This window comes from Pongo pygmaeus, chromosome 6 (genome assembly GCF_028885625.2).
Source record: "Pongo pygmaeus isolate AG05252 chromosome 6, NHGRI_mPonPyg2-v2.0_pri, whole genome shotgun sequence".
NCBI lineage: Eukaryota > Metazoa > Chordata > Mammalia > Primates > Hominidae > Pongo > Pongo pygmaeus.
In genome coordinates this window covers 127682293-127705431 of record NC_072379.2, presented here as the reverse complement: position 1 = coordinate 127705431, position 23139 = coordinate 127682293, and the positions used below count along the sequence as shown (strand labels likewise).

At 49.1% G+C, this 23139-nt stretch overlaps 1 protein-coding gene across 19 annotated transcripts in view; it reads right to left on the bottom strand.

Moving 5' to 3' along the window:
* Positions 1 to 7519: 7519 nt before the first annotated feature.
* CCDC136 (coiled-coil domain containing 136) overlaps positions 7520 to 23139 on the bottom strand; it is a 30890-nt gene continuing 15270 nt past the window's right edge. For 2 of the 19 annotated variants that reach the window (XM_054495109.2, XM_054495113.1), the window contains 9 exons: positions 22805 to 22975; positions 22124 to 22309; positions 20031 to 20225; positions 19307 to 19534; positions 17350 to 17862; positions 16738 to 16959; positions 14727 to 15008; positions 13712 to 14032; positions 7520 to 7851 (listed from right to left, as the gene is read on the bottom strand). In XM_054495109.2, coding sequence (XP_054351084.1) covers positions 7741 to 7851; positions 13712 to 14032; positions 14727 to 15008; positions 16738 to 16959; positions 17350 to 17862; positions 19307 to 19534; positions 20031 to 20225; positions 22124 to 22309; positions 22805 to 22975 — 2229 coding nt within the window. In that variant the 3' untranslated portion in view covers positions 7520 to 7740. The other 17 variants (XM_063668436.1, XM_054495114.1, XM_063668439.1 and 14 more) reach the window with 12 other exon arrangements.

Here is a 23139-nt window from a genome sequence, read left to right as displayed (position 1 = left end):
AAAAGGGTACCCAGTGACTCACACTGTGTGTCCCCCTCCCCCAAGTCTGACTCAACTGAGATGATAAGAGGGGAAGGAGAGACTCTTCCCCCATAGTGCCAAGGAGCCCCCTGGGCAACATGCCCATTTGGGCCACAGGGCAGATCCTGCCAGGGAAAGGGTGGGTCAGCCAGGCAGAAACAGGGAGAGCCCCAGCCAGAGCAGCCAGGGGGAAATGTGACCAGGCAGGTAGGCAGGGCCAGGGGCAGAGTGGTCAGGGAGAGCCTAAGGGAGCCAGCCGGGATGCCCAGGCAAAGCTGCACTCAGGGCAAGCCAAAGGCTGCAGGCCTGGGGAATAGAACAGCAGGGAAACCGAGGCACCCAAACAGACTCTCTGGCCTAGGGTGAGGAGAAAGAGCTAGAGAACGTATTTCTTTTTCTTTTTCTTTTTTTTTTTTTTTTTGAGTTGGAGTTTTGCTCTTGTTACCCAGGCTGGAGTGCAATGGCATGATCTCTGCTCACCGCAACCTCTGCCTCCCAGGTTTAAGCAATTCTCCTGCCTCAGCCTCCCAAGTAGCTGGGATTACAGGCATGCGCCACCACGCCCGGCTAATTTTGTATTTTTAGTAGAAACGGGGTTTCTCCATGTTGGTCAGGCTGGTCTCGAACTCCCGACCTCAGGTGATCTGCCCGCCTTGGCCTCCCAAAGTGCTGGGATTACAGGCGTGAGCCACCGTGCCCGGCCTAGAGAATGTATTTCTATAAGGAGAGGATCCATTCTGCAACTTTGTAACATACATGCAGCCATATCTCCCAGTTCCCCCTTTTTCAAGCCATGTGTCCTCAGCTTTCCCATCCTTCTAGACCTAGTAAGTCGAGCTGAGCTGGCTAGGAGGCCATATCTGAGCCTGAGAAGTTTCTTTAAGCCAGGGAAGGTTCTGGGCCCTTTTAGATGAATCATTATATCTAATTCCTCTTCTCCCTCTAGACCTGGTGTAAAAGAAGGGATAGTGAGCATCTTTGGGGGCTCTTTCCCCCAAGGGCCAATGAGGGCACCCCCTGTTACGGAGCTGAGGAAAAAGTGTCAGGGTTCTGTGGGGGCAATGCTTATGATGATGGGGGTCTATGAATACTTTCTTTCTCTTCTCATTGAATGAAATTGCCTGGTCCTTAGGTAGGGAGGGGGAGGAGTAGAGAAGGGACCAGAAAGAGCAAAAGGACCTGCTGTGCATGGCTGGGGGTGGGGGGAGCTCTGGGGACCCTGATAGTGACAGGCGAGGTATAAATAGCCTGGGCCCTGCAGCTCATGTTCTGTCGGCTGCCTGTGACGAGGTGCTCAGGAATTCCACTCTCCTGTTGGCAACCCCTTCTCCCTATCTCTAGAACTCTCATTCTCCCCAAGCCACCTTCAACTCATGGCTAAATCCACCCATCAGGCACCCATGCTGTCCATACACTTGAGAGGCTGAGCTCTGCCGTGAAGAGAGGCCCCGCTCCTAGGACACACAGCTGGGCCTCACAAGGGAACTGTGTATGTACAAAGGCCGCCTTCTGACAGCCAACCTGATATGCCAAGGGCTCAGGGTTCAGCAGTGCTGCCTCTGAATCCCTGATGAGTAAACTGAGACACAGATCTGAGAAAGGATGCATTCATCTTTGAGCTGCTGGGGAGGAGAAAGGGTTAAGGTGAGGTAGCTCGGAGCTGACAGCCCCTTTACAGACCCCAATGGTCCACAGTCCTGTTTTGCAGGCATTATCTGAGATCCCCCAGCCAGCTGAGCGCCTCTGTTCAGGTGGGAGAGGCCGGAGGAAGCCAGGGAGGGGAGAAGGAACTCCCAGCGTAGCTTCCCTTGCTTTCCCTCTGACTCAAGAGCTTGCTCCAGGGGAGGTCAGTGTGCGGGTCCCAGGGGATCAAGTGAATGGTTGGCAGAGGAGAGGAGGGTACAGAATGCCAAAGGATGATTCCCGTCACCCCTCCCCCCCCACAACCATCCTCAGAAACCTGAGCCTGTTGCTCTCCAGGATAAATCGGGGCCTGACTCAGGCCCCAGCAGTCAGTGACACTCAGCCCGACCCAGGCACGGGCTGGTGACTCAGCCCTCAATATAGCCCATGAGCCCAGGCCCTGGGCCTGGCCAGCCAGGCTGGAACAGACCGTGCACAATGCTGGGCCCGGCCTGCCAAGTAGGGCCCCCTCCCCAAGGAGTGCTGACATGCTCCTCCCCAAGCCAGGCAGGGGCACACAGGGGGTTACAAGGGGTTTCATCAGCTGAGTATCTGGGCAGTGCTGGCTGGGGCCACAGGCCGTTTATAGCCCCCTGACTCACCACCCGCTGACCTATCTCAGGAGACCAGGTTGCTGGCTCTTCACCCGGTCCTGCCTCTGCCGTCAAGGGGCTCTGCTCATCAGCCACCAATATTGGCCATATTTATCTTGGGCTGAGCTGAATCCAAGTGAGCGGATACAATGAGCCATGTTTGAAAATCCTGTTTTTCTGGAACCAGGGACATTTCCACAGTCACCTGTGATGACACTGGGCTGACCAGGTCATAGCAGGCACTTTCAGTGATACTGATACTGACTGTGGCTCTGACACAGGTGCCAGGGACAGTGTGGTAGAGTGGAATGATCCATGGGCTGAATTCCAGCCTCTCTACTTCTAGCTCTGTAACCTTGGGCAAGTAATGTAACTCTTTTGGGCCTGTTATCTCATTTTTTTTTTTATGTGTGAAAATGGAAGGAAATCACAAGAAAGATGATTAGCATGGTGCCTGGCATCTAATAGGTGATCCAAAACAATTAGTTTGCTTCCTCTGATTATCTTGGAGACCAAGGGGTTCTGGTGAGAGAGGCCTTCCCCTGCAGCTCTGTGTCCACACCCCCATGGGGACCACTGCCTGGATCTCCAGGCTGTTCCCCTCTCCCCTTCCCTGCAACCCAACATTCCCTCTGCCACAATCAGAACCAGCAGTACCTGTCATCTTTAGAACCACCCACTCTGCCCCAAAAGCAGCTGGTCCTTGCCAGGAGTGGCAGCGGGTGGCTGCTCTACCTCTTGGCCTGGGAGGGGAAACCAAACAGGGCTGGGCTGCAGGGAGCTCGCAGAAAGGAGGCAGTTATGCAGAGGGCAGCAGGGGGGAGAGATGGAGGCTCCTGAAGGTGCTTTGAGTCCCTGGTTCTAGCGCACCTAGGCCCAAGTGCACGCCTGCCTGTGGCTTCCAAGGCATACCCCTCCAGACTTAAGATCAATCCCTCCTGTCTTTTTTTTTTTTTTTTGGTATAAATTTAGAGGGTACAAGTGCAGTTTTGATACATGGATATATTGCTTAGTGTGAAGTCTGGGCTTCTAGTGTAACATCACCCAAATAATGTACATTGTACCCATTAAGTAATTTCTCATCCCTCCCCTCGCCCCACCCCCCCACCGCCCCCCTACCCCCTGCCGCTTCAAAGTCTCCAATGTCCATCAGCTCACATTCTATGTCCCTGTGTACACATTACACACATTATACACATTCTTTAACTCCACATTTTTTTTTTTTTTTAAAGATGGAGTCTTGCTCTGTCACCCAGGCTGGAGTGCAGTGGCACAATCTTGGCTCACTTCAACCTCCACCTCCTAGGTTCAAGCGATTCTCCTGCCTCAGCCTCCCAAGTAGCTGGGATTACAGGCACCTGCCACCACGCCCAGCTAATTTTTGTATTTTTAGTAGAGATGGGGTTTCCCCATGTTGGCCAGGCTTGTCTTGAACTCCTGACCTTGTGATCCACCCGTGAACAGGTGTGAACCACTGCGCCCGGCTTTAACTCCACTTATAAATGAGAACATCCTACTGCCTTTTTTTTAAGCTAGCTCAAGTGAATGTTTCACATTCAACAAAAAAGATTCCTCTTTAATACACCTGGGTAACAGTGTATCATTAAGACAAGGAGACAGTCCAAACCAAATGAAGACAATGGAATTCTAAAATGAACAGAGGGCCGAGTGCAGTGGCTCACACCTGTAATCCCAGCACTTTGGGAGGCTGAGGCGGGCGATTCACTTGAGCTCAGGAGTTTAGACCAGCCTGGGCAACATGGCAAAACCCCATCTCTGCAAAAAATACAAAAATTAGCTGTGCGTGGTGGTGAGCGCCTGTGGTCCCAGCTACTCTGGAAACTGAGGTGGGAGGATGGCTTGAGCCTGGAAGGTGGAAGTTGCAGTGAGCCAAAATTGCACCACTGCACTCCAGCCTGGGCAACAAAGCCAGACCCTGTCTCAATCAATCAATCCATCAATTAATCAATGAAACAAACAGAGAAGGACATGTTCTAAAGGGAGGGGTTTTGTATTCTAAGCAAAAAAGTGGGAAAAGCAGGCCCACATTCCTGTCATTAGGCAGGGTCTAGGTTCAGGTCCCCTAGCTGGGGACCACCCTACTAGAACCTGACTTCTATCCTGGCTTGTAATTCCAGGTTAAATCAGTGATCTTTGGTGTCTTAGTCCATTTGGGCTGCTGTAACAAAACACTATAGACCGGGTGGCTTATAAACAACAAGAATTTATGTCTTACAATTCTGGAGGCTGGGAAGTCTGAGATCAAGATGCCTGCAGATTCCATGTCTGGCCAGAGGCCTACTCCCTCACGGATGGCTGTAGTCATTTTTTTTTTTTTTTTTTTTTTGAGATGGAGTTTCACTCTTGTTGCCCAGGCTAGAGTGCGATGGCATGATCTCGGCTCACCACAACCTCTGCATCCCGGGTTCAAGCGATTCTCCTGCCTCAGTCTCCCAAGTAGCTGGGATTACAGGCATGTGCCACCACGCCCAGCTAATTTTTTGTATTTTTAGTAGAGATGGGGTTTCCCCATGTCGGTCAGGATGGTCTCGAACTCCTGACCTCAGGTGATCTGCCCGCCTCGGCCTCCCAAAGTGCTGGCATTACAGGCATGAGCCACTGCGCCTGGCCTGGCTGTAGTCTTACTATAAACTTACATAGCAGAAAGGGTGAGGGATCTCTCTGAAGTCTCTTTAATAAGGGCTCTGATCCCACTCCTGAGGCCTCTGGTCTCACGACCTAATCACCTCCCAAAGCCCCCCTCCTAATATTATCACTTTAGGGGTTAGGGTTTCAACATATGCATTTGCAGGATAGGGGGCAGACACAAACATACTTACCATAGCATTTGACTATAAGTCCTTTCCACCACCCATACCCATGTTCTTCAGTCAACTGGTGGCGGCAGTAAAGTGGGTAAATAGCAGTCTCACTACACTCAAAAGCAAGCAGCCAGTGGCACCAGGTCAGTTGTGAAATAATTTCTTTAGGTTACAACTGAGAACATACAATCTAATATAATTGACTAGGGTGGTGCTTCTCAAATCTTACTGTGCATACGAATCAACTGGGCATCTCGTTAGAAATGCAGATTCTGCATCAGTAGGTCTGGGTTGGGGCCTGAGATCTGCCTTTCAAATAAGCTCCTGGGCAATGCTGATGCTGCAGATCTGTGGGTCACATGGACTAGCAAGAAGCTAGACCAGCCTAGGTCAGAACTGTCTTCAAAGAGGAGTCACTTAGAGCTGGGGTGCCCAATCCCCAGGCCATGGACCAATACTGTCAGGAACTTGGCCACACAGCATTAGGTGAGTGGTGGCTAGGCGAGCATTACCACCTGAGCTCTGCCTCTTGTCAGATCAGTGGCAGCATTAGATTCTCATAAGGAGCAGGAACCCTATTGTGAACTGCGCATGTGAGGGATCTAGGTTGCACACTCCTTATGAGAATCTGGCTAATGCCTGATGCTCTGAGGTGGGACAGTTTCGTCCCGAAACCATCCCCATCCCCTCTCCATCCGTGGAAAAATTGTCTTCCATGAAACCGGTCCCTGGTGCCAAAAAGGTTGGGGACCACTGATTTAGACAAAGGCAAAAGAGGCATGTGGCACTGTCCTCAGTTTGCCTAGTTGCAGTCACGTTTCTGGGAGGCTAGTCACAGTTTCAGCACTAGCCCCATGTCTGCCAAAATGGACTTTCGATTCAGCTGTGTCACTTCTCTGGGCTGAATACAACTTGAAAATCTCCTAATTCTAAATGTCCTTGCTACTCCCTGTAGGTAAGAGCTAGAGAAGGAATGAATTCATTTAGCTTGGCAGTGCTACCACAGTATACACTCTGTACATGTGTTTCTTTGGATGTTTGGTTGAATGGAACAAAGTCCTTTCGGGTGGGAGGGAGGAAGAAAGAGGGGTCCAAGGAAAGCCAGGAGTCATGGGGTCATTGTTTCCACTATGGTTTCAGAATATGCTTGGGGCTGGGCACTATGCCTCATGCCTATAATCCCAGCACTTTGGGCAGGCTGAGGCAGGAGGATTGCTTGAGCCCAGGAGTTTGAGACCAGCCTGGGCAAAATGGTGAAACTCTGTCTCTACAAAAAATATAAAAATTAGCTGGGCATGGTGTATGCCTGTGGTCCCAGCTACTTGGGAGGCTGAAGTGGGAGGCACTTGAGCTCAGGAGGTGGTGGTTGCAGTGAGCCAAGATAGTGCCACTGCACTCCAGCCTGGGTGACAGAGTGAGACCCTGTCTCAAAAAAAATAAAATAAATAAAATAAAAAGAAAGAAATAAAAAGAATACGCTTGGGGTCTTCTTTCGTATGGAAACATTCATGATGATAAACTCCAATCACAAAGGTTCCACAGGAATGAAGGTAAACAGGAACACACATAAACTACCCTCATCATTCTACTTGTCCCAATTAGATCCATCTTCAGGCCTCTGTCCTGCTCTAAGCTCCAGGAGGCTGAGCTTGAAAGATTACATCACCTGGGCACCTCTGCTCTTTGTCTTCCCGTTGAGTTCAGCTGATAAGGTACCAGTAGAATACCGGCAGGTGAGAGGAGAAGGTAGGGGAATACATACCCCGCTTCATCACGGCTCTGGCGGGGGTTGCACCCCATGTGGCTGCCACTTCTGCCTGGGGCCCATTTTCAGAGCTCCAGCTCTTGCTTCCTTTCCTTCCTACTTCAGCCTGGGATGCTAACAGCTTTACACTGTTGCTAGTGCCTGGTACTTCACTATTTTTTGTTGCTTCTCCTAACTCTGCCTTTTGTACATAGTCCCTTCATTAAACTCTCTTCATGTAAAGCTTTGAGTGTGCCACCTGTTTACTGCTAGGACCCTGGCTGATTAAAGTCATCTCTGAGGGCGAATCCCTTGAGAAGTCACAAAGGCTAAGCCACGAAGGCACACACGTGGATCTTCTTAGGGCAGCCTTCTCATGTAGATAGGTGTGGGCACAGAACCTAAGGGGAGGTCTCCCCAGCCCTCATTCACTCCATTTCTCCATGCTCAGGAGAGTACCTCAGGATGGGGTTAATAAGCACAGACTAACCCCTCTGTGAGTCAGGTGACAGCACAAGGGGCTAGCCTCATTTCTGAGGTCATCTGCAAGGTGAGAAGCCATATTCAGGAGTCAGACCCTTATGTGAGGTACTTGGGGGACTGCTCTGTTCTGGTTGTGTTGTGAGGCATTTCTCAAATAAAAATCCACAGTCTCATGTAATTCAGTTGATATTTAATTACAAGGAACTCAGGTTCTTACACAAGGCAGGAGATGGAAGTCAGCCGCTCCCCACAAGCCTTTTCAGCCTGGGTGACTGAGGCTGAGGAGATGGGGACACATGGAACATATGGGGAGGGTTCTGGCACAGTGTGTCCTGCCCAAAGCTGAGGGTGGTGGCCACTGGGGATCTGCCCTCGCGCTGGCCAAGGTCTGCCATCACTCCATGAGGCAGAACTCTGACTCCTGCTGTCGCATGTTGGGTAACACATACAGAGCCACAGCTGCAATAGCCAAGAATACCATAGGCTTCCACAACCCAAACATGTTCTGTGGGGACCAAAGAGAAACTGTGAGTGCCCAGCCTCCTGAACCCTGCCCTAAGCCAGAAGTCACCTGCCTATGGGTGCCCAAGACACCTCAGGAACATTGTGGATCAGTCTCTCTTACCTCCTGGGTAACCGGTGGAGGTAAGTGATCTCTCAGTCCTGGCACCACTAGACATGTGGCCCAAGACTGTACACACCATCTTAGGTGACCACCTGTATTCAGGCCTCCATTTCTCCCCATGGGCTGAGAATACTAGCTCCCATGTGAAGAAGCAGGCTCAGGGGCCAGACTTCCAAGTGGTTGCAATGAGAAAGGACTGGATGCCATGGCAAGAAAGAGGAGGGGAAATCTGGGGCTTTGGGAAAAGCAGCAGCACCTCATTAGTTTCACTGCAGTGAAGTGAACTCAGAGTCAAGAGGATGGGGAAGGGGGAATAAGGCTGAGGGGAAATGAAGAAAGTGCACCATGGAGTGCAGGTAAGTAGGAGGTTCTTAGGCAGACAAACTTTGACAGAGAATAACATTGGTTCAAGGAAATTTAAGGAAACCTGTCACTGGGCCTGGGTCATTAAAACACTCCTAATCACCAGGTATGTTGACTGACTTCCTGGTGCATGTGCTAGAGTATGCTGAGGCTTCCAGACACTGCTGGCCACTAGGGAACCCTGCTGATTCATGGGACAAGTGGCACCATCGAAGATATCCAAAAAGCATCCATTAGGTAATATGAAAATCTCAGACAAGAAAATACATACTTGGGGAAATAGGTTTTATTTTTATTACTTTTTTGCTCTACTACCTGAAAGGTAGAATTTGGATTTTGAGTCATAAGCTATGGCATAGGTAACAGAAGGATGGTTTCAAGTAAAAATGGAATATAGCCCATTAATGCTAAGAACACATTTTCTCAGATGATAATTGATCTAAAAAGAGGACTTTAAGCCTGCTAAGAGCAAAGAAAATCTCCTGAGCTTATAGAAATAGCTACTAAGAACAACAGAAGGTATGAAATGGAAAGCCAAGCAATGTTACAGGTGGATATACAGAGTAACTCATGTAAGAAAACCAAGAGATCCGGAGGCTGAGGGAGGAGGATCGCTTGAGACCAGGAGTTCAAAGTTACAGTGAGCCATGATCATGCTGCTGCACTCTAGCCTCGGTGACAGAGTGAGACCCTGTCTCTAAAACCAAAAACAAAAACTAAGAAGGGAGCTAGCTAGAAAAAAATATTAACATGCTCAGATGCTTCTATCCTAATGTGCATTGCTAAGAATGTTAGTCTGGTGTTCTTAAAGAAGGGAGGAGCTGAAATCCTTAAATGTGACCCGTGCACCTCACACTGGGCAAAGGCAAGCTTCTACATGGGATGGGGAAAGGGCTGGTGTGGGTGTCCCAAAGGGGTAAGTCGTGTCAAAGTCTCCTTTTAAACTAGGTGACCTAAGTGACAAATCACCGGAATCATGTTTTTGGACATTGAGTTGTTTGACAGAATTTTCTATGATCTTTGCAGATAATATGCAGAAATAAGGGTAGGATGACAGTACAGTTTGTTGAATGGCAGGTAAGTGACCAATGAGCTGAATAAAAGAACCCCAAGCGACGACACTCTAGAGGCTCTGTCCTCACTCTGTCCTCTGTAGATGAAGACAGGGAAGGAGGGCTTGCCACCCCTGTAGATGATGTGAAGGTGGCAGAGGAAGTGAATATTTTAAAACCACAGGGTCAAGATTAAAAACACATACACACAAAACCTTATAAGGTAAGAACAATGAACTATAATAGGGAAGAATGGAAAATTCTGCCTTTGAAGCCTCAAAATCAAATGCAGGTACAGAATGGGGAGAGGACGCTTAGCATACACAATCTGCAGAGGGGCTTATAAAAAATACATGAAATAAATAAATAATATATTAGTTACCTAAAGAGCTAATGTGATCTGAGGTTGCCTAAATCCAAGTATGGTGTCTTCCTACTTGGGACCAATGAAGAGAAACCGCTCAAAATGAGGAAAGACAATAAGGGGAAGCAAGACTGGAATCTTATCTGTTGCTAATATTGAGTCCTTATAATCTGATTTGCAGCTTCCTGGCTGTTTTACTTAACTTCTCTATGCCTTAGTTTAATCATATATTTAAAAAAATAGGAGTAGCTTCTTCACAGGGTTGTTGCAAGGATTAAGTCAGTTAATATATGTAAGTGATTAGAACAGTACCTGACACATAGACTGCATTTTGTTAAGTGCATGCTCTTTTTATTAATGATGGGGTATTTTATAGTTTATAGAATACTTTCATCTACTTCAACCCCTCTAGTCCTGACAAAAACCTGTGAGGAGGGCAGAGGTTTGATCATCCTTTGCTTACATTTGAAGAAACTAGAGCTCAGAGTGTACATTTTGCTCCCTGGGACAACGCCTGTCAGTAGAGACAGACTCAACCAAGTTCTTCTGACCGCCTGGCAGCCACGCTTTCTACCACACTGTGCTCCCTCAGGTCCTGGCTGCACAGGTGCATGTTGGGGCCTCCTGGAGCTCTGGGGATAACAGGCCCCACCAGGAGAACCCTTCACCAGCAGTTCTTCCTCTCCCTCTGATTAGGCCAGGCTGGGTCTGAGGTGGTGGAAGGCTGTGGCTGAATTCTTTGGGTTTCACCCGTAGTGCCTTAAGACTTCTGGGGGACAACGGGAGAAACAGTTATAGAGAGGGGCCCCGTCACTAAAGCAGTTGTGGACCAGGGAGTAAAGGGAATACCTAAAGTCAAGAAGAAAAGTGGAGGCTTGAAGATGATTAACAGGAAAGCTGGGGAGAGAGCAGGAGGAAGGACAGAAAAGGAAATGGAGAGAAGTGCCACCAACAAACGCTCCAGTTGCCACCCTGTGCATTAAGCTACATTCCATTCACAGGAATGTGAGAAGAGAGGAGAGTGGAGGAGGAGGCAGGGAAAGCATGAGAGAGGAGCCAATGCAGGACTAGAGAGAATACCTTATGGGTTCCAGAAGGCAGGTGGAACCCCAGGCTTCTACCTTAGGCCATAAGACCACATTCTGCCTCCTGAATTTGGTATCCTGTTGACAGTCTAGAATACATGTGTGGGAGCTGACAGGAAAGTGGCCAGAATATATCAGTCTTGATTTCCTGAGAACACACATCTCTGGCTAGTAGAAACTTTTCACTAATACCTCATTCTCTCCAGAAAACCTAGCTTGGGAAGCCAATTACCATGGAATCTGGCCCACAAAACAAATAGATAACTAATACAATTTCCCGGCATTCTGTTCTGACTTTTCTGGAGACTGGAAGGCCAGAAGCAGAGAACTGTTCAGCAGAAAGAGCAGAATACAGTAGGGGTTCGGTTCCATTTCACCAAGCTTGATGGACCAACTTAGGGTGCCCTCCTACCAATGCCCTGGGAGGATCATGAGGATCAGAGCTCTTCAGACCTCCTCTCTCTCCCAACAGAAGAGGGATTCCTTATTTTGCCATCTTGGGTAGCAACAGTAGTGAGAACTTGGCTCTGGAGTTAAACCAAGACAAAGAGAGTCCAGGCCAGCCTTGCAAACATCAGCTCATCAGAAGTGGTCAGGCTAGCCATCACACAGAGGATGAGCGGGGAAAAAGAAGTAGTGAGGCAGCTTTGACAGTAGCAACCAAGCTGGGCTTATCCAAGGTTTTCCCAGCCAAGGATTGAAACTCAAACCATGTCTCTGGCAAGCATTCCAACCTCCTATGCATTACGAAGACATGCTCAGAGATGTCAGAGGCTTTGCAGTAGCCCAAGGAAAAGTCAGAACTAAAACTCAGACCTGAGCATCACCTATTATAAAATGGCACAAGCAAGAAGCAAGCAGCTGGGAGAAAAGGGAAAGAGGAGAGGCCAGGGCAACCTGCACCCTCCCTCTATCCCTCAGAAGGAGAGGAAGCAATACCAGTACCTGCATTAGGACGACGTCTCAGCCCACCAGCACCAGAGCAAAGCCGAGATGACCACCAGGCCTACAAGAGGCAAGGAGAAGATGGGGGGATCGGGGGTAGGGGATGACTGCAACACACCAAAATGAGAAAGAAGCACGAGGAGAGACCAGGAGATGTGAGACATAAACACATGGATCCAACAGATAATGAAGATGAGAAAACAAAGGGAAAAGAGAAAGGAATCAAGAGGTTAAAAAACAGGTAAGCTAGAGCAGTTGCATGTCTTTTCTGCTGCCTGGGCCTTGGTTCTTTCCACCGGCAGTCTGCAGGAACTGCAAAATTGAATGGGTTAAGCAGCAGCTAGGTCCAAGTCAGGCGGTGAGTCGTTTTCTTTCTGTCTTGTCATATACTTCTCATATCTTGTCAAGCAGGAGGTATCTGCATCTAGACCTTTCTTGTGACTTTTCCTAGGTTGCTCTAGGAAGAGCCAGTCTTCTACCAGGCCACCTGTGCCTTTGTTCTAGCCTGCTTTCCATTAAGTTTCTTAGTATTTTGGGCTCTGGTCCCTTTGATCCCCTAGGAATCTAATGATATCATTGTAAGACAACATGTACTGAAACAAACTGACAAGGGAGAAGAGCTAGTTCTTTCACTGCAACAATCTTCCAGAGAGAAACTGATTTTGCAAGGTGGTAATACGCATGCCCTAGAGCTGCCTGCAAAAGACGCAGGACCCACGGGGCAAAGGGATCTCTCCATATATAGAAACATAGAATATATTTGAAGTAGAAAAATCAGGTCTAGCTTTAGAAATGTGGCACCGAAGGTAAAGACATCTGTGAGGCTCTGAACCAGCACGTGGTGGAATATGATGAGCTCAAGGAAACATGATAGTGGGAGGGGCTGCAGTGGTTCTGACTTTCCACATCTTAGGTAATGGTCCCCTGGCACAAGGTAAGCAGAGCACTGCACACTGGATCCTTAGCCAGTGCTGAAGACCAAATTGCCGGAAATTCCAGATATCCTCAGAGTTGACTGGATAATCCCACCACAAGAGGCTTTTTTCTTTACCTCTGTTTAGAACAGAAAGAACCTGTAATGTAAGCTGAGGACTTACACAGGAAATACTCTAACTCTGTAGGGACTCTGAGCCCTGAGTTAAGCCCAGGGCAAGAATTCAGTTGCTATATACCTGCAGAGACATACCAGTTATGAAAATATGGAAGTACTTCTATATTGTTGGTAAGTTACCCCTGGCATTCTGGCATATATATTCCAGGATACCTCCACCCCAACCTCTCAATGATCTAGCAACTGAAGGGTTAAGGCTAGGGATGGTCTCCTTGGACTAGTCTATGCTCCTACTGTACAGACGTGAAATATTTTCACTATCACTCTTGATCACTTCCAGGCCCCACCTTCATGTCCTGTGATATACAGAATCCAGGGGGCGACATGAGCCTACAAAGAAGAAATTATCCCCTGACACACCCCTAACAGCAACAACAAAGGTTAAACCTAACAGGGCACCATAGGAAAACCGGACTGAGTGACTTGCCCAGACCGACAGAAATGGCCTGAAGTAGACTTCACACTGTCAATGTCCTTCCTGCAGTGCCAAAAGAGGGATGAGGGAACACTCCCGACATAAGGAAGGTAACAAAGGCTACTATGTAAATGAAAGGACTCCAGAGACCCCACGTTGGTTCCCAGAAAAGGTGGTCATTGTGAGGTGGTTCCACAGCAAACGGGGCTGAGCCCATGATTTCCTGCAGACAGACTGCTCTCGTCTCCCCCTTCTGCATCTCCACCTCCCCGAAGGGTTGTGCCTTAAGAGCGCGAGGCCTCCACTCCTGGAGACATCCATCCTTGGTAGGGCCACCCATTAACTCTGAGGTATCTGAGCCCAAGACCCCACTTCCCACTTGATCTAGCCTTTGGCTCTGGTTACCTTTTTGCTCTCGGAAAGTCTGAGGGGGTTGTTTTCTTCGGCACTTTCAAGGGAAGGGTCAACGTCATCTTCCTCCTCTTCACTGTCTTCTTCCTTCTCCTCTTCCTCTTTGTCCTCTTCATTTTCTTCCTGATCTTCTGTGGATTTAGCTTCCCCAGGATCTGCTGGCTCCGCAACTAGCTCATCCCCACACTGCTCCTTTGCTTCCTCTTTCACTTCCTCCTTTTTTTCCTCCTCCATCTCCTCTTTCTTTTCCTCCTCTTTTGCTAGTCCATCTAATTTCCTCTGGCTGGCCTTGTAGTACAGCACTACCTCCAGACTCTGTGGGGTGGGAGTAGGGCAGGATGGGGGCTGCATTACCTGTGAAGCTCCTAATCTCATGACAATGCTGTACTAGCTCCAGGAAACATGACTTCCAGCATGTCAGAGTGCAAGGGTGTGGCCCGGTGCTCTGGGACTGTGAGCCAATCCCCTGAGCATATGTAGAGGGCATCACACCTCACCTCTCAGGACCACTATGTCTGTTGGCCATTAAGCCATTTCAAACAGCTGCCAGAACTAAAGAGTCTTGGGCTCTGCACCTAAATTGTTGCTTCCCACCCCTACAGTGACTCTTCTTTTACCCAATCTTCTTTCACTTATTAGTACATAACTACTTTGAACAAATTCCTCCCTCTTCATCTATTTGGTCCTTCTCTTGGGCATGTAACCCAGGAAGAACAAGAGCCCCAACAAATGGGGCTGGGCAAACTGAAGGCGTTGTCCAGCCTAGGGGCTGTGGTCCTTTGGGGCTGCACCTCCCGATGCGAGTTGTCTGTGTTCCACTCTCCCCATAACTTCACAGGAAAAGGGAGCACCCACTTTCTATTAAGATGGGAACCACTGTAGACACTTCAGAGATCCCAGAAGCTTCTCTACAAATCCCTTACCTGGTTGAAAGGGTTGTGGAGGCAATGCTTCTTCCCAGGATCTCCTCCTCCTTTCTGCTTATCTGGCTACCAAGGTTACTACTCACCTTTCCGGTCTCAAGGTCGCTCTCAGAAGTATCCGAGCGTGGTTTGGTCACCTTTTTCATTTTAACCCCATTGGCGTTCTTGTTCACGTTCTTATTAGCATTCTTCCCCCGGGCTTCTTTGACAACAGAGGGCCTCTTCTCCCTGAGCTGGCGGAGCTCCTCCTGGCAGCACTGTAGCTGCCCCTCCAGCTGCTCCTGCACTACCAGAAGCCGCCCCTGCTCATCCATGCTAGCCTGGTATTGCAGCTGCAGCTCCCGCAGCTTGGTCTGCAGTTCTTTGATCTGTTGGTAGTGGAGGGCCAGTTACCCAGAGTTGGCTGGTTATGCAACCAGTTGGCTGACCACGCAACCAACCTCGGCCCTGCTTGGGGGTCACTGTCTCAAGAAATCTCCCTGTAAAAGCCCATAGGAAGTAGACAATAAAGAAAATATTCAACTGTGGAAAATGAGCCTCTCAAATAGTTTTACAAATAGCTTCTCCTAACTTGAGGCACCTGATGATGTCCATCTAATAAGATGAAAAAAATGGCAGGGCGCAGCGGCTCACTTGCCATCCAGTGTAATCCCAGCACTTAGGAGGCTGAGGTGGGCAGATCACTTGCGGTCAGGAGTTTGAGACCAGCCTGGCCAACATGGTGAATGAAACCCCATGTCTACTAAAAATACAGACATTCGCTGGGCTTAGTGGAGCATGCCTGTAGTCCCAGAAACCTGGGAAGCTGAGACAGGAGAATCACTTGAACCCAGGAGGCGGAGGTTGCAGGAAGCTGAGATCGTGCCACTGCACTCCAGCCTGGTGACAAAGCGAGACTGTCTCAAAAAAAAAGAAGGTCAAAACAACGATTTAAATGGTGTTGTCTACTGTGACTGGGGAATAACAACAGGGCTGCTACCAATTCTGAACCTCAGGGATTTATTATATAATTCTTTTTTTTTTTTTTTTTTTTTTTTTTGAGACAAGAGTTTCACTCTTGTTGCCCAGGCTGGAGTGCAATGGCATGATCTTGGCTCACCGCAACCTCTGCCTCCTGGATTCAAGTGGTTTTCCTGCCTCAGCCTCTTGAGTAGCTGGCATTACAGGCATGCGCCACCATGCCCAGCTAATTTTGTGTATTTTTAGTAGAGATGGGGTTTCTCCATGTTGGCCAGGCTGGTCTCAAACTCCTGACCTCAAGTAATCCACCCACCTTGGCCTCCCAAAGTGCTGAGATTACAGGGGTGAGCCACCGCACCTGGCCTAGAATTCTTTTTATGAGAACTCCTACTTCATCCAACCCATCTCTCTAACAGGAACAATTACATAAAGAACTGTGTTGTACCCTCCTGAAGTGTGTACTGGGCTCCTGCACCTTACCCTGGAAACAGAGGCAAGTCACATCCTGCTCCCTGATCTCGGGTTTTGTCTTCCTTGGCTGATGGCAGCACACAACCATCCCCTCAGTAGGTACCAATACTAGCCAATCTGGGCCCATGTGTTCGCTGCTCTCTGAATCTCTCCCATATGTATACAAAGAGACCCCCACTGGACTGTGAACCCCTGGCCAGAGACAAGACCTCTGTCCCATTCCTAGGGGGTGCAGAGCACTCTTCTTGGCATTGTGAGAGATCCAAAAGGAGACATGTCCCTGTCCTTGAGCTGCTTACAATCTAGTTGGTGCTCCTAGTTGGTGCACTGGGAGACAAGGCAAATGCATACAAAATGATGAAAGAAGATTGGCAAATGCAAAAATACAGTTCTACAGAAGTGGTCTAGAACACAAAGCAAAAGAGAGAACAGAAGTGGCAAAGGGAGAAAGAGAGAAATCATTTGATGAGAGGAGTCCTGATGACTAGTAAACCCCAGCTCCACGGGCACTTGGGAAATGTCATCAGGGATGGAGCAGACTGCCCAGCCTCTGAGGTGCATGCTCTCCCTGCTTTGTCCCTCTCTCTTTAGCCTCTCTGAAGTGGCCATGATCTCTCTGGCTCCAGGGGCTGCCAGAGGAAACCCTGCCTCCCTGACAGTGGTTACCTCATTCTTGTCGCTCTGGGGGGCCAAGGGCTTTTCAAGGCATTCCATGCACTCCTTGAACTCCCTTTCACAGGCATCCAGCTCTTCCTTCAAGTCTTTCTGCTTGGCCAGTAATTTTTCCATCTGCTCTTGCAGCTGGCTGTGTTCCTCCTGGCTTATCTGGTACATGGCCTGCACCGCCTGCAGCTTGATCAGCACCTTCGCAACCATTTCCTCAAAGTGCTGCGGGGGGTGGGGAAGCAACAATAGCACCCTGAGGAGCACCTCTGCCCCACTCTGCTGGGCCCTTCCCTGAATACCAAACAATGGCCACCAGGAACCAGAGCTGCCCGCGGGGGATTACTATATTTACCCCCATAAAGAGCACCGTGGCTGTGGTGAGGAAACAGACTGAATCTTATGGGCCTCTGTCCAGATGGGGGCTTCTCTCTATGAGAGGGCTGAGTGGGAGACCAGGCTGCCATGGGTAGAGGGCTTCGCTTACTTCCAGTAGTTCCCCAGGTCAGCTCTGACCCCATTCCCACACTTCTTGTCCCTTCCCCTGGCAATGTATCTCTTAAAAAGACAAGAGTCCATCGTCCCCTGCCTGACCTGTCACCTGGCAACCGTTACCTCCATGTCTTCAGGCTCAGCAGGTTCCTCGTCAGTGCAGCTGCTGACAAAACTCTTCTGGCAGGTGTCAGAGCTACTGGTGCTGCCATAACTCTTCTTATAGGTAATGCTGCTGTTGCTGGTGGTGCAGTAACTCTTCCCATAGGCCTCACTGGCACTGGTGCTGCTGTCATAGCTCTTGAGAAAGCTCTCGCTGCTGGTCTGGGTGCTGGTGTAACTCTTGTAATAGCTCTCATTGTCATCCACAGTGGTATCATAAGTCTTGCGACAGTTCTCATTGCTGGGGACCATGCTACCATAGCTCTTCCCGTAGGACTCAAGGCTCATTTTTATAGAAGGGGACTGGATTTGAAGCAGCTGCATTTCTTCCAGGCAGAGCTGCAAGTCTGCCTGCAGCCTCTTCCGCTCCTCTAGGAGCCTCCCTTGCTCTTGCTGCAAGAGCTCCTGCTCCGCCTGACCGGCTTCATACAGCACCTGCAGGGCCTGCATCTGCTCCATGAGCAGCTTGGATTGCTGGGGGCAGGGGTGGGGAGACAGTATCATTACTCTGACACTTCAGTCCTTCCAGCTGCACCTCTCCTGGTACAGACGTCTGAGAGCACACCTTAGAGAATGGCACGCCTACATTTCCACCTCACCCCGGCCTATGTCTCTGACTTAGCCTACAGGTAACTGGCATGTATCAGTTTCTTGCTCATTTGGGAAAATCTCCCCAGGGCAGATACTCCATGATTTCCAGGCTCCCATTTTGGCTGGTTTCTGCACTTTGATACATCCCTGTCTCCTTGAAGCAGTGCCGAGTGGGTTTCCAGAACACCCTGACTCCCTACCACACCCTCTTCTCAGTCAGGTATATCTGTTATCCTGACCTTCAGGCTCAGTCCCCTCGCCCACCCCTAGTTCTAAAATCAGCCCCGGCCTTGAATGTGGCAATATGAAGAATTGGAATCAAAGTCTCACTATTAGTTCCTGTATCTCCTGCCCCTATTCTGAATCTGGCCTCTGGGCATGTTTCCCAGGCTCTCTGGGCCTGGCTTCTTGGCTGCTGATGTCCAGGATGAGATCTGATCAGTTAAGGAAATATTTTATACCTGGTTCCCAGCTGTGTTACCCAGGCCTCCAGCCTGGACATCTGATGCCCCTGGAATATGATCCAGCCTCACAGTGTTGACTTCTGCTACTTCCTGGTTCTCCTTGTTCAGAGTAAGATTGGAATGAATAGATTTGGCCTAAACTGAAACTGTCTACCTGCCCCTCCTTGCCCACGCTGAGATGTCAGAACAACTTTATCCCCCAACCCTGAATAGAATTGTACGGTGATCTCCACCTGTGTCACCTCATCTGCATGACCCCTTGCTGGTACTTGAGAGGCATCGATTTTCTGGTCTAACCCCTGTGACCTTGCTCTGTTACTGCCACCAAAGTTCCAATGAAGATAGTGTGGTCAGTACTAAGAACCCCATATGCTAGGAATTCTTCTCTTGGAAATGAAAGGCCCCAAATTTGCCTCACAGAGAACACCAAAGGTGATAGATTTTGATAACTGAGAAGTGTACTTTTCCACTCAAGAAAAAGATGACATTTAGAGTCAGTCCAAAGGAATCCAAACAAACACCAAACTGATATTACACATCTTACTGGGAATGAGTCAAATGATCTGATGACAGACTTCCGGTCATCTCAGCTCTGCCCTGAGTGCTCATAGTGCTTCAACTGGGCACTGTGAATATGTGTGATAAAGGATAATGGCATCTAGGTGAGGTCCTCAGGCCGTATCTAAAAGCCACCTCTTAATGGAGCCTGTGAGTGGTCACAGCTGGTGAAGGGCAGGGCTTTTGCCTTATCCTTACCCCTGGCCAAACACGCCTTCCCAACTCTGACCCTTCGGCGGTGCCCACTCTCCCTGCCATGCTGTTGTGCTCAGGAGAACTGTCTCCCTACCTCTTGCTATGGTTACCTTGTTTCGATTACATTTTGAGGACTTAGCCAATTTGGAATCATCAGGATTCTCCAACACTTCCTGGAAATGAGACTCTTTGAAATGTCGCAGCTCTTCGTGGATCTCTAATTGTTCTTTTAATACACAGTCTTGGTTCTGTATCAGCTTCTTCTGTTCCTCCTGCATGCCTTGGTAGAGCAGCTGCAGCTCACACAGGTCTTCTAATTTGGTGAGTAGCTCCTGACTCTGAGGTGGAGTAGAAGGAAGGAGGCAAGGGATTGTGGTGTTTACACAGAAAGTCTGATGCCTCCTTGGTGCCTCATCCCCACTGTGAACAATTCCCTGAAGAATCTCAGGGTTGACTTCACAGAGCCCATCTGGGGACAGGGGGAGTCTTTCTATGGAGACCTGCTAAAAGTAGCAACCGTCTCTTACGTTGGGATATATTTTGTAGTTTATAAAGTGGTTTCAGGTGCATTTTCTCCAGATGGACTAAATATCTAAATATAAACTGCTGCACAGATTCCAGAGTATAAAAGGTATTTTAAGATTTAAAGCCCTCATAAGAAAAACTCTAATTGGCTCTATGGAGCTTTTTGGTTTGGGCAGAGTGGTGAGAAAGTAAGGAGTGGTTGGTAAGAAGAAAAAGTTCAATCCCCACCCTTTTATTTTTCCCTAGTCACACAGGGAAGCTTCTCAGAGCAGCTTCCCCACAGTTAGCAGCTGCCTCTGGCAGAGTTACCTTGAGTAAGAGGCCACTCTTGGGCAGTGGCAGTGTGAGCCTGTGCAGCTCTTCCTGCAGCTGGCCCTGCTCCTCCTGCATCCTCCTCTGATCCTCCAGGAGCTCACACTGCTCCATCTGCAGCTGCCCCATCTCCTTCTGGCTGGCCTTGTACTTTTCCTGCAATTCTGTCAGTCTGGACAGCAGTGTGTCACACTGTGGGCGGGGGCGGGTGTGGAGGGGGTGGTTACTCTGTAAGGTAAGCTTCTTGGGTGGCTAACAGAGCACTTCTGCGCTCTCCTGCCTCTTGTGATTCTCTCCCTATGCAGTCACCTTGGACTGGTCACCCCAAGCCACAATGCAGCCTGGCTGTTTAGATACCGATTGGGGATCCCCTGCAGGCTGCTCCTTCAGAGCAGGTTGCTCTGGACTGGTGGCTGGCCTTGTTCTAAACTTCCACCATTCCTTTCTGGGGGCAGTTTGATGGGGAATGCTATTGATGCCCCTTCCTCACTTCCCCCTTCCTCTTCTCCGGCCCTTTCCTTTATACACCATATTCCTACCCTGTTGGGAACTCTTAGCTCCTGTTATTCTTATTAACCCCAGTTGTTTTTGAATGCAATTACACTCCTTACCAATAAGGACTTAATTTCACCCTAATTTTTCCCATTTTTGCTTTCCCAATTCTCTCTTTAAATCTTTAGAAAGTATGCGCTATTGCTAAATTTGGGTTGAGAAGACTAAATCATCCCATTTCCAAAAACCCAGATCTTCCAATATCAGACAGATCTCAATGCTGTTTTATGGCTAGAGAAAAAGCAGGTGCTGTCTGCCAGCATGCTTCTCCTTTCTCATCGTTTTTCCCATTAGCGGAAGAGGTGACGAGCAAGTCACGGATCACCTGGGCTCCTAAATTGAGTAGAAGTGGAAAAAGGAGGAAACGTGAGCCTGGATATAGAAACGCAAAGAGACTGCTGAGGCGGCCCAAATAACCTTCCCAGTCCTCTGTCTCCTAAAGGCCTTTCCCCAGGGACAGGAACTACTGAGTTTTCTGGCAGAATGTGACCAGCTCCACTATCTTTAGAGACTCCTGGGCCTCTTCTCCAACATGCTTCAACACCTTTCCATTTCCCATCAGTAATCAGGAGCTGAAAGTGCTCAACAGGATAAATGATAACAGCTTGCGTTTTATACACGATGGAAAAGAAAAAAAATGAATAAGGCCTTATTTATCACTACCAGGATTTACTGCTAAAAGGAAGTGAGTTAAGAGTAGTATTCTCTTCCATTTAAAGAGGGCACAATTCAACCTTCAACAATTTAATTACTGGCAGGGCATGGCAGCTCATGCCTGTAATCCCAGCACCTTGGGAGGCCGAGGCAGGTGGATCACCTGAGGTCAGGAGTTCGAGACCAGCCTGACCAACACGGCGAAACCCGGTCTCAATTAAAAATACAAAAATTAGCCAGGCACGATGGCATGTGCCTGTAGTCCCAGCTACTCGGGAGGCTAAGACAGGAGAATCACTTGAACCCAGGAGGTGGAGGCTGCAGTGAGCTGAGATCGTGTCACTGCACTCCAGCCTGGGCGACAGAGTGAGACTCCGTCTCAAAAAAAAAAGAATTTAACTACTTCAAAGTCACAGAATAAATCCGAGAAGAGCCTAGGTCCTTCTCTTGCCCAATCAGCGCTCTGGGCACAAGACTGTACCCCTTTATGAGAGCATTTGCAATCTGATCCAGAAAACTGGCCCCTTTCTCTAGTTCCAACAATAATAGTTGTGTAATGGGCCCATGCATATGTTCCTCTCCAAGAACGACTAGATATCACTACAGTTCTAATACCATTGTATAAATATCCACATACATGGAATCGTGTAAAACCTTCAGGGGTTCAGACTGGGATCCAAAGGTATTGATCCTACTAAGCTGTGGCTCTGGCTCAAAGTCATGGTCAGGGCAAACTGTTTTGAAGTTAGCAGCATGTGGCCCTGCCTCTGCTTCCTGCCTAGGAAGCCCATCAAGCCCTTGGGTTGGGTGCCTTCACTTTTTGCCTCTGTACCTCCTCTCTCTGGAGCAAGTGCCCAGGAGCTGTCACCTCTCTGAACAATTACCTTATTAGCACACTTTCCTTTGTCCTCCAGAATGGGCTGGGAGGCCTTGAGCTCTTTCAGCTCCAGCTGGCAGAGCAGGAGGTCCTGCTCCAGCTGGTCATACATGTGCTTCTGCCGCTCCAGCTCATCCTTGCTGGCCTGGTACAGGTGCTTCATCTCCTGAAGCTGAGTGTGCGTCTCTGTGTCCTGGGAAGGGGAGGCAGGCCTGGCCATCACCCCAGGCGCTCCTGCTGCTGGACTCTCTCCTCCCAGGTGGGGATGAAGGGAACCCATCTTCCCTTGTCCTTCTCAGCCCCAATTTCATCCCAGCCAGGGATAGATACCCAAGATGGACCCGTCCCTGACAGGCTTGAAACACAGACCTTCCCAGTGTCGCCTTTCCAGTTAAATAAATAAATAAATGTAAAAATAATTTTAAAAAAACACAGACCTCTGGGGCTTCCTTTTTTGGGAGGTGGGGAGGCAAAGGGACTTCCTTTTTATATGCTGCTTTTCTGATTTAAAATCAAAGGAAGCTGAGAGCCTTGTGACTCCCCGAGGTCACCTTTCTCCTAAGCACCTCTTTGGCCCCCTCACTGCCAGCTCCTCCACACTCCTACCATTCCCTCTCCTCCTCTGCGCTCTCACCCTCACACAAGATGATGCCTGGCTACATCCTCCCTCACCAGGAGCTTCTTTTACCTTCTCACTGCTCTCTTTGAAGGAGGCCACCGTATCCCTGAGGTGCTGCAGCTCTGCCTCATGGCACTGCAGCTCCTCCTGCAGCTGCTGCTGCCGTTCCAGCAGCTTTTCCTTCTCACATGTGACGTTCTGGTGCTGGAGCTGCAGCTTCTGCAGCCGGCACAGTAACTCCTATGGTAGAGGGGGCTTTGGGCAGTGCCTTTGGGCTCCTTAACCCACTCACTCTTCTGTGTGAGTCACTTGACACCAACAGTCTAAGATTTGCTTCTTCCTGCCCTTCACTTCCTAATGTCCTCATATCTAATGTAGTACTCGAGCAGGGCTGGAGTTCTTTA